The 14,423-nt window shown below is 44.4% G+C and overlaps 1 protein-coding gene across 2 annotated transcripts in view; it reads right to left on the reverse strand.

The window, feature by feature from the left end:
• The window catches only part of PLPP4 (phospholipid phosphatase 4), a 119,183-nt gene that overhangs the window by 60,631 nt on the left and 44,129 nt on the right, over positions 1-14,423 (reverse strand). For both annotated transcript variants that reach the window (XM_041744799.1, XM_041744801.1), the window contains exons 3-4: positions 5,333-5,423; positions 602-665 (exon numbers count right to left, since the gene is read on the reverse strand). In XM_041744799.1, coding sequence (XP_041600733.1) covers positions 602-665; positions 5,333-5,423 — 155 coding nt within the window. The remainder of the gene's footprint in view (positions 1-601; positions 666-5,332; positions 5,424-14,423) is intronic.

The raw sequence follows: 14,423 nt of genomic DNA on the forward strand, positions 1-14,423 counted from the left end.
CAGGGCCTCCTTTCTGCACATCCTGGGTCACGGTGACTCCCTGGTCTTCCTAACTCTGGGATCTAGGCCCAATCATAATCTGTCAAAATCTATGTCAATATTCCGTACCAGTAATCTATCAGAACTTCTGGTGTATTCTCTCTCTCCCCTACTCGGCTAGTGTTTCTCTAAGTGTGGTTATTCACTTACTGAACCAGCATTTTATTAGGGCCCCACAGCAACTCTTAATGCAGAAAGTTGGGAGAAGAGCACAGCCCCAGGTCATGCACTACCCAATTTGTATCCACCTTCTACCCCCGTGGTGCCCGGCCAGCACCCTCCACCAGGTAGATGATCAGTAAATGCTGAGCTTCTGAGAGGGGAGCTAACCTGTCCAAGGCCAACAGCCAAAGTTAGGCCTCAATTTCAGGTCTTCTGACTGTTCATCTCTGTGGAAACTAGCTCACTTTTGGAGTAGTCGGGGGAGAAGCCAAGATAAATGGAGAACAGAAATCGTTTTCCAGGGGGGGCAACAGAAATGTGCCATAAGCCAAAGCTCAAATGCTAATCCACAGAGGACCTTGAGAGTCTAAGCCACCATTTGTTTTTTTCCAGAACTTACCTTCCCACTATTAACTTAATAGTGTTTGTGCAGACTCCATTCAGAGCAAGAGCCAAGGACACCGCTACAAAACAAAACCAACAGATAGAAAAATAACCAGATGGTTCTCAAATCACCATCATCATTATCATCATCATCATCGTCACATTACATCATCGTACTATTCAATTATGGCCACAGAAATATGAGCCAACAGTTTAAAAGAACAGAGGGAAGTCTGAGTGGCTAGAGTAAAATATAATTAAGGAATGACATTGGAGAGTGATTCATAAAATCCCAAGACCCTGTGACATGAAATTTATCTCCCTTCCTTGACTAAAATTTTTTACATTGGAAAGGAACCCATCCATTATGTTTTGGCCTGATATGAACAGATTTAATACTATAGCATGTAGAGTTTCTTTCACTGGTAGCAAGAAACATAGCTTTTTTATTTGTTTCTGGCAACCTTCTCAGACATAATTCTAATCAGAGCAGCTGTTGGAATCCGTCCTCAGAGTAGGACATTCCCACTTGGTGATTATCTCTATGTTGACCCATAACCCGCCGACAGCTGTCCCTCTGTTATCAGACAAATCACTTTCTGAGAGGCAAACAGTCCCAACACCTCATGGGATTTTCAGAAGGTTTGCCCAAGTGGTGTTTTCTGCCACCTAAAGCAGCAGTAACCTCTGGAATCCTTTATTTACAAATATACAGCATGGGGACTTTCTCTAAGAAGCTTGGAAGGACTTTGCTGGAGGAAGTACAGCTCATCCAAAGGGTACCTCACAGGTCTCTTCTATGGTTATCAAGACTGCACAAAAGGCAAGTCAATGTGACAGAAGGTCAAATGTCTTGCATAAGCAATAAAAAAACTACTGATGCCCAGTTCCAACGCTTTGTTGAATAACAAAGCATATGAGCTACCATTTCCCTTTGGTAAATATTAACTGTTCAATAGTAGTTGAATTTATGTAAGAAAACAGCAGTGGAGGGACATTTCCAGGAAGGAGCTGCCTAGAGCAATTCCTCATCATCAAGGGAGACAAATGTGTTCTCGAGCAGAAAGTACAGTGCAATGGTCAACACAGTCGTCAAGGGCACTGGCCACAGAGACTGATACGAAACCTCTCTGCTTTTAACAAGTCATGGGAAGCAGAGAGAACAGGAGGGACCAGTTCAAATGAATACCTTTGTCAAAGGGAAACTAATCACCTAAGTGTGAGATGGGCAACAATGGGCCATGTCGGAGTGTGGCAACAAAGGACAGATGGGGCACTGGGGTGTAGAGCAGAGTGGGAGTCACAGCACAGCACCACCAATGACATACCAAGCAGGCAACTGGGATGCATAAATAGGAGCCAGGCGTGCAGGAATTCAGAAAGATCTTCCGATTACATTCTGCACGCACAGACCCGTCCTTCCAAAATGCAGGCTTCCCTTCTCTCTTGCCAGCTCAGAGCACTGCTGAGAGGTCTCCTTTGCAGAGAGGAGAGAAAATGCCCTGGGCTGTCTTCACTGCTGTACTCTCCCTAGAGCCATGACAATTAACAGGCCCTGAGATCACCCTGTGTGACTGGGGTCTCTTCCTATTAGAGCTGCTTTGCAGGCTCATGCTGTGTTTTCCCAGCTGGGCCACGCTTCTTCTGATCCTGGTCCTAGCATGGCCTTGGCACAGAGGAGGTCTCTGGAACAAGCATCACCAGCTGATCTCCCAATGCTCTTGGGGAACTTCACAGACCACTACATCAATCTGGAACACCATACACGTCCCCAACCTCAGCACCAACTTGGCTTATTGTAGCAAAGAGCAGTTCTTTGAAAAGTTTCAAGTAGCTGAGCTAGAAAATGTGTCGATGGGATGTAACCACCAACAGCTGGCAACGTCCCTCTCTGACCCAAAAGCCTGAAGGAGACAGAAAACAATGGGGCTCTGGAGTGACGATATTTTAGAGTGAAAGTCATCTCAGTATTCTGGAAGTAAACTAAACTGATTATTTTCATCTGAATAGTACAACCCCTAGGGGACCAATAGGGGGCCTCTCACTGATACCAGAGGGTAGACTGGGCCCAGATCAGATGCATGAAAGACTGGCTGAGCAGAAAATGAACGGCCCCAATCAGGATTGCTTGTTGATTAACAATAACCCAGTGGGTCTGTTTCATAAAAGCTGTGTTTACAACATCCCACAGCACTGCAGGTTTGAGAGAATAGACAAAAAGACAAGCCAGACTGTCCAATAAAGAAATTCAAAGTAATGTGTACTGTGAGTTAGCCCACAAGTGGCCTGTATTGAGAACACTACTGCTTATAAGCATCCCAGAGGATTAGAGGCCTTTTGTTGTTACTTTGGTTGTTGTTGTAAATTCAGCACTGCAGCATTTCCATAACTGGGGCCTCTATTATTGCCTCTTCTGCAGCCGAAATCCCTAAAAGCTGGATGCTGCATAGGGGCAAGCCTCACCCCTCTTGTTCCACAGCAGATGCACAAAGGTGGCCATGGTGGACATGCAGATAAGAGGTCTTGGGATTCAGGTCTGCTAAAGGGACCTCAGCACTAAACCACTCTCACTGAGAAAGTCCTGAACTCTAGATGACATTGAAAATGCTACACCTGGTTTTCTGTCCTTGGTTTTTAAAGATCAGTCTCCAACCTCCTACTTCCAGGGCTTCCTAAAAGAAGTGACTTAAAAAACAAACAAACAAACAAAGCTGTGTACAACAGGTGGCTCTTTTTCATTTCTATAAGGACAGGCTCTCATCTATTTAGGCAAACAGAACATCCAATAACTCCACCTTCTCTGTTAACATACAGAAGGCAGGGTATGGTGTGCAATTTTCAAATGTCACTTTAAGGGAGACTTAGCAGAAAATGAAAAGGTCTAGAGAAGTAACTTACTGCCACAACAACACACAACTCCGGAAGCCGGCAGTAAGTTATAACCATAACCATGAAAGACAGCTCTTATCCACAGTCATATTATCTTGGGACTCCATACCAGGGGAGCAACTAGAATAAAAAGTGAGGTAAAGATATTTCCAGGTCAGCTGAGAGGGATGCCAGCACATTTCAGGGACCACAGGGATACTCATCCAAACACCGCTGCTTAAGCCACATGTGGAGGCATCTATGCCCTCCTCCTTGGAAAAACTGACCTCTCTGCCACTTCAGCTGAGGGGACTGAGACCATGTGATCACAAATCCCCAAACCACAGATAAGCAGCCTGGGGACACACCTGACCTGAGGCAGGGCACCAGCAGGCTGACCAGAGACTCATGACTTTTGTGTCCAAGTGTGAAAAATGAGTTGAGCCAGAGGGTCTGATCCACAAGATGCAGAGCAACTTGGAGGTGGGCACTAGTGCTGATGGTCCTACAGGTGTGGGGCAGGAGCACCCACCACCGCAAGCCCAAACCTCATAGAAACCAAAGGTATGGGGCAGCAGAAATGATGGCCACACTATAGGATTAAGCAGGACACGTGAGGAGAAGAGGGAAGGCACATTACAGAGAGGAGTGTATCTCCACTCCCAATGGCCTGGCTCCCTATTTCAGTCCCCACAGTGCACCTCTCTCCTTTTTCCCCCCTATTCTTGGATATCTGTGAGATTTCTGACTAAACCCCTAATTTATATGAGCTAATTGGAGACAGACTCTGTTCTCTTTGGTTAGAGCCCAACCAAAATGCTTATATAAGAGTGCAAAGCCCCTTAATTGCTCGAATACCCCAGATTTTGCCCTTAGCTTCACTCCTGTACCAAGAAAAGAAAAGACCATATTTTGCTACATTTCCATTTCCTCAAAGTCCAATAATTTACAAACATACTTTGGGGGCAGGGGATCTCATTTTTCCAGATAGTACATTTAACTGAATGAATGTAAGTCCATACAACATACCAAAAACAGTTCGTGTGAGGGTTTGGATAGTTTTTATTGAGGTGTCAAAAAATCAACATAATTCAGTTTTCCTAATGATCTAAAAGCTGAAAACCTGGCTATTGGGTAGCTTATTTGGGTTGCTAAACAAGTCAATTAGCTTTGCTTTCTCTTACTGCTGTCATATACTCAGTCATTTAACTAACAGGAAGATCTAAAAATGGATTTAATCTTAATGTCAAACTCGTGTCACATGCAGCTATGGCTTAGCTTGGGGAGGATTTATAACAATGGTGTTATAGTCAGTGGCAAAGATTGTGGCAATCTTCACACAATAACAATTGCTTAGCTGCCAAAATGCCCCCCACCATGCCAAAAAAAAAAATGAGTTATGGAGTTTATTTCCAATTTCAATTACATTGTACATCTGCTTTTGACCTTGGTGCCTCTAGGTGATTGGTCAAGAAGTCTGTGGCTGATTTCTGAACTGCCCGCAATATGGGCTTATTAGCCACAGATGTGGGCTTGGACAGTCAATGGTGACCTTTTCAGATTCGTTTTGCCTCATGGCTAAGAGCTACCCTGCAGCTTGCTGTGCCTGAGCAGCACAGAGCTCCGACGTTAGGTTACGTAGGGCCATAGGGCCGTTCACATTCAGCACAATGGACAGCAACAAGGCTGCGTGGAAGATGAGGTGCTCGCCATCTCTGCACCCCCTCTTCTTCGGGTTAAAAGTTTACCTTTCTTTGTTTCTCCCAAGCTTCGCTTGACCAAGAGAAAAATCAGTTGGGTGCAACAGAGATTTTTAAAAATCTACTGATCTAATTAAGTTCAGCCCCATCCCCTAGAGCAGGAACTGTGAATACTCTACCTAAGAAGGCTTCCTTAATTTCAGTCTTGTCTGTTCGCCGGATAATTTTCACCACACAAATAACAGCCAGGGGTGTGAGGAAAGAAATTGCCTGGAAAAAAAAATAACAAATAATCCCTTATGAGGACAGCAGTTTGCTATCAGAGGGCTGATTGATAATTAGTTCAAGTTTGTTTCATTTAGACTCACTAGTTGAATGATCTTACTGAACTCCTGACCTCAAACAAAGAAGGAGGATTTATATCTATACTTAGAGATGCTAAAGATTTAAAAAAAATTGGAGGTCTGACTGTGGGTTATAACTGATTTGTAATTGCTGGGAGCCACGTTTAAAGTGGTGGCTTTTTAAACAGAAAAGAATAACCTACAATCAGGATGACTCATCTTTGCCAGCAGCCCCCTCACACCCTCCCCTGCAGAAGGGTGAGAGAAATCTTGGCCTCCCATCCCCAGCTCTCTTTTTTTTGGGGGGAGCATGTTGGACTTGCTTAGAGTCAATCGATTCATTTTCTTTGGTGTTCTTTTGTTGAATTTCATTTCCTCTGCAAAGCAGAGTTTAATCCTTTTGCTTGCCACCTCTCTTCCTTTCCTCCATGGCCTCTTCTCCTCTGGCCCAAAGCACACAAATGTGCAATAAATGTTTAATGAATCAAGCTGGTGGGATTCAGATGCAAGCAATACTCATTATAGAACCCACTATGAGGGACGCCTGGGTGGCTCCGTGGTTAAGTGCTGCCTTCAGCCCAGGGCATGATCCCAGGGTCCTGGGATCGAGTCCCGCATCAGGCTCCCTGTGAGAAGCCTGCTTCTCCCTCTGCTTGTGTCTCTGCCTCTCTCTCTCTCTCTTTTGTCTCTCATAAATAAATAAAATCTTTTAAAAAATAAAAAGAACCCACTATGAGGCAGGAACTACTTTTGGGTAGCATCAGGTACCAGCATCTCTTAAATCCTCATGATGGCTCTGTGACTATCTTTGCCAGGCTTAGGGACTAAAGGATGTGCCCAAGGACATAAAGCTGGTGAGTAGCAAGTAAAGTAGCCAAGCTTTAGAGACCAGGTTTCCTGCCTGCCATATCTAGTCTTTATTTAGTATTCTACAATTAATAACTTATTTTCAACATTCCAACAACCAAGAAAAAAAGTATTTCAGTTACTTCCTTATAACATCTCAGGCTAACAATATCGGAAGGGGCTAACTATCTTACAAATCCACAGCTGGCCTAATAGACAGTGGTGGGAAGGATGGGATGTGGAAACTATTGCTCACACTTTTGGAAACAGTGTTCACATTTTTGGAAATCTCCACCTGTACTCTAATGCAATACTACTTTTTTTGGAAAGGAGCTTTCTAATCCGGCTAAGGCATAGCTGGAAGACACTTTTCTTTTATATAAAGAGAAATCACCCAAATGACCAGAGTCTTTCAAAATGACTGGAGACACTCCACATACTTGCTACAACCAGACTGCAAGAGCTGAGCACATCTTGGGGTCTCCTTTTTGGGAACTGTTTTTAGAAGCAGTTCATGAGACATGAGAAAACCCCTCTCCTTACTGACCAGTATCTTTCCCACCATAATGGTAGTAACCAGGTTGACGAGCCTCCTTATCAGCTGTGGCCCTGAATGAATTAGCTGTTTAAACACCAAATTAGCAAGTCCTATCACCATGGAAGGTATTTGGAAGAATGTGGCACAAGTCTAAGGGCAGCTGTAGGAGAGGAGATTCAGAAGAATGTCATACAGAGAAACGGAGGATTTCCCCAAGGGTGACTGGAAAAGGCAAGACTCACCTGTGAGTTCATAGTTCCAGCAAATCTGTGAAAGTTCCCATGAGAGCCTGGGTGGCTCTCACACTTGAAAAGCAGCCGGGCTCACTACAATGCTGAGTTCCTCAAATATACTCACAGGACATGTACATTTTGTAACAAGCATCTCAAATGATACTGATGCTGGTGCCTGCGTTAGGGTTTTGACTCACACACTCAGTGTTGAAAGAGTGATGACTGAAGCCCTTGCTTACTTAAGTCCAAAGTTATAGCTAAGGTCAAAAAGGTCCCTGGCAACTTGTATCCTCTCACTTCAGACATGCAGACCAGGCCACACACCCTCCAACATGGGAAAGCGGCTCACTGAACAGTGAACTGCACTGCAGTGACCCCATTGACAGTCACATATGAGAACAATGTGGGACTGAAGGAAACATTACAAGACAATCCCAGATGACATACTCTAAGGTTAGACTGAATAAAACCCCAGAAAAGATATGCATTGGCAAGACTTTCCCTACTTCAGAGGCTGTCTACAGGAGATCCTGAGCAGGAGCGTACCAACAAAGAGGAGAGAGAGACACTGCAGGGGAGGTTGACAGCTCTAGGACTGTGAGTAGGGGTTAGAGAAGGCACTGGGGTGGAAGTGGCTCCAGGCTCGCCGCTTGATGGCCAAGGGCATCTCCCTGAGCACTGCTCCCCAACCCAGCTCTTCTAACAGATCCTCACTCTGACAGCCCAACCAGACTGCACTTAATTTCACCTATTCTAGACTTTCCCAGGTAGATGCACATTGGTCTCTTTTCTAGAACCACTGACAAATCACTTCCAATGCTGGGCCAATCACAGCCAATTCTGGGCACCCTTGAGGGCCAGGGCTCCCCAGCTCATGAGCCTCACATGAGGGAATGCATCAGACCAAGCACCACAGCACCCACCCAGGCGGCCATAGAAATGTCTGCAAAAGACTGTGTAGCCGTCTTTCTCTCCTCCCCTCATCCTAATGACATTTGGGCTCTGGTCCCATTTCTTCTTCCTGAAAACATATTTGGCACATCTTTGGACAGCACAGGCTTCAAATCAGCATAGATAGAGATATATTGATCGTGTGCTCCCTTTTTCATAAATATTTTCCAACTAGAAGATGGAGTTAAGAGATTAGCCCCAGAGGCCAACACATTAGGAAAACAACTATCTTCTGGGCCAAAGCACTTCTGAATTGAGTAAAAGAGAAACGAATCCCCCTTTCACCCAGAAGACCAAATGGAATTAAACCCCATGTACGCCCTTCCCACAACTCTGACACAAGCCTTTAGAGGCTGCCCTTCTGCTGCCTGAGCCCATGGAAACGAAAATGGACACAGACACGAAGGTGGGGAGTGATTACTTCTACTTTCCAAACAGATGTAGAGACGGAGGACAAAATGGGCAGGCAAAATTTCTCCGGTACTGTTTTCCCCTCAGGTTAATTTTGCCATGGCTTAAAAAATTCTTTGAAAATCCTGGGAATGAGCCCAGTGGAAAGACAGGGAATGGTTATAAATGCTTATTAAATGGGACCCGAGAGAGACCAGAACAGTGCGTTCCAGCCAATCACTGCTGTGGGATGCAGGGAACAGACTGAACTCTCTTTAGACTTGCATTTCCCTCCTGTTACGAGAACAGGGCTGCTCAGTATATATACACATAAGTTAGCTAACCAGAGCTAACATGTTCTGGAAACTTACTGAGGGCCATGGTCTGTTGTAGGTATGTGAGGCAAATTAACACACTAACGTGTCCTTACCTTATGGATGAGAAACTAAGGCACTGAGGGATGAAGCAAGCTGCTGAAAGTCACACAGCTAGTAAGTGGTAAAGTGGAAATTTGTAACCGAACTGTTTAAATCAAGCTTTGTGCTTTTAACCACGGTGTTTTAGCAGTTCTGACCTTAGAAGAAAGAAGCATTAATAAAACATGGTAAATGCTTTTTCTCTGGAGATGAAGGAGGAAGTTAAGGGCGCTCACGTCCAGGAACATGGATAAGTCACAGAAATGTTAGTGGCAGCTGTCATGGGTTAAGCACCTACTACGTATAAGGGACTTTCCTCACAGTTCTCTAATCTAACCACTCTGTTGGGGGAAACATTATCCTCCTTGCATTACAAAATGAGAACTCAGAGCAGTAATGTGAATTCCCAAAGGCATGCACCTGGTGGGCCCAGGACACCCCCTAACTGGGCTGCCCTCCTAGCTGGGCTGGAGTCTTGAATCACAGCGATCCCCTAAGCCCAAATGTTTCATCTTCCAGTTGAAGGAAACTGAGCTGAGATCATTTTTGCATTAAAGAACATTTTGTAAGCTACTGATTAAGTGTAGTCCACAGAAACCAAATATCCAGATAATATATATAAACCATTAGGCAGGATCTGGTCCACAGCTAGTTTTGCATGATGCTAGGCTCCAGGCTGAGAAGCCAGAGCTCTGAAGAGGGAAATGTAGGGAACAGACTCAGATTAAGGAAAGCCAGATGCAAGCTCCAGCTCTAACACTTACCAGCTCTGTGACCATGAGCAAAGCACTCCACCTCTTCCCCTTGGGGCTCGGTTTCCTCACCCATAAGATGGGATGTAATAATACCATCCAAAACAAATATTGTTGCTAGGATGCAAATGCACTAGCAGTTACTGAATGTTTCTTATGTCCCAAACGCTAAGCGAAGTGCTGTAAATCTATCACCTCATTTGATGCTCTCAGCACCATGGGAAGGGGGGGGAAGTGTTATTAAAGACCCCTTTTTACAGACAAGGACACTGGGGCACTAAGAGATGAGGCGATTCTCCTGTCACATAGCTAGAAAGTCGATCGCAGGTTGTCCACTCTGGAGCCTGCACCACAGACCCATCCAGAGAGGCCAGCAGAGTTGGCATCCAGTGAATGCCTATTGTTGGCTACAATGTCGTTATTTCCCAGGGAAAATGGAACAAATGACCCAAACCAGAAAAGGAGTACCAGGATCCTGAAACCACAGGTTTGGGAATAAAGCACTCTAAGTTCCAGCCCACTATGCCCTGAGGTCTGAGCAGTCAGGGACGAGGTCAGGGACAGAGAAGAGTCTACTTTGCCCAGGCTCCTTGCCATTCCCTACAGGACCGACATCTCCACCAAGGACCTGCCTTATGCACTGACCAATGAAATCAACACAGGAAGTGCCTTTCTGTCCCCAGCCACTGCTGCACCCAGAAGGTGGGTCACCCAGAGTGCTGATGCAAGGCACAGTGCTGTCAGGATGCTTCTGGAAAATAACAGACTAGCCAGACTAGCCTGTGTGAAGTGGGAGGGGCAGAAGTACACCAAGAACTCTGAATAAGCAAAGGGGCCAAAGCCAGAGTGCCCTGATGTTAGGATGTTAGCTAGAGAAGAGCTTGTCACTGAGGTTCATTCATATCAGACAAACAATGGGTGCAAAGTACCTTAATTTCTGGCATTTGACAGAAAGGTGTGCTGAAAAGTGCTTATAGAGACAACTCAGGACGTGCAGCGCAGACAGCTGAAAAAGCCCTCCTGCGAGTAAACAATTACAGCCCATCATAGAGAAAAGAGCTGTCGAAGACTTTACCAAAAAGTCTAAAAATTAAACTGTCTATCACGAGCAGCTTTGTCTCTTTTCCTCCCCTCCTTCCCCCAAAATTGACTTTGTCTTCCTTAGAAACATCCTACCCTAAAATAGGAAACCCTGTTATCGAATCAACACCATATGAAGAATATTCTACAGAAGTAATTTTCTGGACTCATTGTGGCCAGGGCAAAGGACAGGTCTTGGGTAGATTTGTTTTTTAAGCCAAGGAAAGCAATTGGGGGAACACCAACCACTCCGTCAGCTCATTACCTGAGTTCACCTGTGACCATCCAATTCCTGTTCATGTCTGTGTCCCCCATGAGACAGGAAACCATGTCTTGTTCAGCTGTGTACCTCCATCCCCCAGCACCATGTTGGGCTCAGGCAGGTGCTTTGTAACTGTCAGCTGAATTAAGTAATAATCAGCTAACCTGAAGCTTCTCCACAGTCTGCTTCCTTCTTCTGCCTCCCTCACACACAGATACCCTAAACACACTCCTATTCACTGGGCCCACATGGCCCCTGCTCTCCGGTGTCTGTGCCTTTACACACCAGGTCTTCTGCGTGCGATCTGCTACTCACCACCTCTCCATATACCACAAGCCCCCATGGAGACATCACCGTTGAAGGGAGCTGGCATTCAGATCTGGGTCCAGCAACTGGTGGTATATAACCTTGGACAAGCTGCTAAATCCCACTGGGGTTTCATTTTGTCATTGAAATAATGGATTCACAAAAGTGCTGACCTCAACAGATGTGAGAGGGATTATCTGAGATGCTGCTGTAAATTGGAAAGCACAATTCCTGTATTCAAAGATGTTGGTGGTGGTTGTTACTGCCATGATGATGATGATGGTGATGATGAGGATAGTGGTGGTAATGGTGCTGCTGCTGCTGATGGTAGTGGAGGTGGTGATGGTGGTAATGGTGTTGATGATGATGATGGTGGTGGTGGTGATGATTATGATCATGGTGGTGATGGTGATGATGATAATGGTGGTGATGATGACAATGATGGTGGTGGTGATGATGACAATGATGGTGGTGGTGATGAAGCTCACTAAAAGTGTAATCAAGCCTCTAGTGCTTTCTAGATTCTGTTTTGTTTAGAGTACCATCTCCCCCAGTCACCTACAGGACCCTTAAGGATAGACCTCCCACATCTGATTTGACTTCCTATCACCTGAAGCTCCTATGGATTTCCTTACCCACAGCAGGCTCCTGGAAGTGTTCCCTGAATGTACAAAGACACAACTACTAAGACAGCAACCAAAGAATATACTAAGAAGCAAAAACCAGCACAAACTAAGTCTTCCTACACCAAAAAAGCAGATTTTCAAAAATGCTATGATAAATCCCACACTCAGAAACAAATCATGACCATAGCTTTTGAATAGGGAGCAGCCTTCCATAAAGGCAGGTAATGGTTTGTGAACATCTAGGACATGTTAATTCAAGATTCAGTATATGTGAAAAGAATTCTCAGTCTCTCTGCTCAACAGGAACCCAGAATCATCAAGGGAAACAAACTCTTAGAACCAAACAATCCAACCACATTCAACTTCCAGGTTGGCAGACATAGTCATCTTAGCTGACAGTGCCAAAGACAGAACAAAGGAGGGGGCTCCCTGGTCTTATCACCATTCACTCTGCTTAACTTAATCCCGTACCATTCTGATACTATTTTTGTGACATCTGAACAAGTGGCTCATCTAAAATACACATGTGCATACACACACACTTCCAGAGGCCTAATTTCCCAATCAAAAGACATCTGGGTTTTTACCAGCTGCCTTTCAACAATGCTTTGGTTAGAAAATTAAAAAGTTTGCCTTTGGATCAAAACATTCCAACCAAAAGTAAAACAGACCCCAGGATTTTGTTTATGTATTAAACAGCAAAACTTGAGCTTTCTAAGGAAATCAACATAGTTTTAAAGAACAATATAAAAGCATGTTTTATTAGAGTCTTCCATAAACATTTGAAGGTTTTAAAGAATCAGAGCGAACAAATGATATTTTATATTAAACTCAATAAAATCCAGGTGACAAAGCAGTTTTCCTCTTTATGTTACATGTATTATAAATGTACCTACCGCTTTCCTTGTGTTATTATGGAATTGTATTAAATCTTGTGAGAAAATGAATGAAACGTATCCACTACTATTAACAAAACAGAAGGTTGAACTTATCTCGTTAGGGGATTAAAGGGTAGGAATCAGGATTTGAGGCTGAATACACTTCTATTCTCTGAGAATCACAGAACTGAATAACTCCTTTACTGCCTCCTAACCATCCCTGCCAACATGCAAATGTGCCCCCTCCTATCCGTGTCTGCAGCCAGAATATTTGTGGCATTTGTATCTAGACTTCAAAACATTCCATTGTTCATAAATCTAGGACACAGCCACAAATTTCCCACAATATCCCATATGAACACTCATCTCCAAATTGTGTTTTATAGCACATAAAATGTGAAATCTGTGAGGAATGGGGGTAAGTGGTAAGTAGGAGCCTCCCCTTTTCAAAACCATGGAGTAAACTAGTGAGACACATACCAGTTCCTTTATTTCTAGGATTTATAGAAGATTTGAGTAAGAGCAGAAATGGAAAAAGTCTAATTTTCATACTCAAGTGTTAGATAATGCCTGAACTCTTCGAGTCCCCTGAAATTTGCAAAAATCCAGTTTCATTTCCAGTGGAAAAGCAATTATTAAAGAGCAATTAAAGTAACACTTCAAAGCTCATGTGATGTTCGGGGCATTTCGGGATGTTTTCAGACACAAAGATCTTTCCAATCATCACTAATTAACAAGATCTCCTTCATAAAATCAGAGGGATTTCTTTCAAAACACAAAAATATTCGCTTGTGCTCTACGAAATCTCAGGACCAACCACTGAAGGTCCCAGGGGCACAAGACATAACGGCTGGCCAACAGGAATAAACTTCAAGCTGGCCCACCAAAAGTCACATTACTGTTCTGTAATGAGGAGGAGCTCAAATGTTCCCTCTGCTACAGAAAGGCCTGATGGCAATTCCCCAGGAGGCAATTAGCATCAGCAAGGAATCCTGAACACTGGGTTCCTGACCTACAGGGCAGCCTCATGGCTGAGACTGGGCTCAGAGCTTCCTGCTTGGATCTGAATCCTGGCTCTGCCACTCACTGGCTGTGTGGATTTGGGCAGGTTCCTTCTTTCTCTGGGATGCAGTTCTGCACCTGCAAATATGGACAAGACTGACAGCTTTCTCACTGGAATGCTGGGTGCGATTAAATGAGATAATCCTTTCTCAAGCTCTCAGCAAAGGGCTTGGCACATAGGAAGTGAGATGTAAAAGGCCACAGCTGCCATGGGGCGGGGTGAAGAGGTGAAAGTAATGCCGCTATATCTACCAGCTATTTGGATCCTGGCCCATTTATTCTAGAAGTAGAAAGACACAAAAGACTATCCAGGGATTGAGTCATACAAGGTGGGGGTCATCAGTGGTGTCACATGACCACCTAGAAACCAAAAAGAGCAGTTAACAGAGCTATCTATGGGGCCTGAGTTTGGCAAAAATCGAGGTTTATCCCAGAAGGGAATGGAACAGGGAAATCTGTTTCTAGTCTTATTTTACTGTAAATATTTGGAAAGAACTCAGGTAAGCAAGTCCCTTCTCTTTCCAAAGTGGCAGGCAATTACTAGTTCTCCCATGACCAAGCAAGCACCCGTCATGACCTGGAATTG

This window comes from Vulpes lagopus, chromosome 2 (genome assembly GCF_018345385.1).
Source record: "Vulpes lagopus strain Blue_001 chromosome 2, ASM1834538v1, whole genome shotgun sequence".
Taxonomy (NCBI): Eukaryota; Metazoa; Chordata; class Mammalia; order Carnivora; family Canidae; genus Vulpes; species Vulpes lagopus.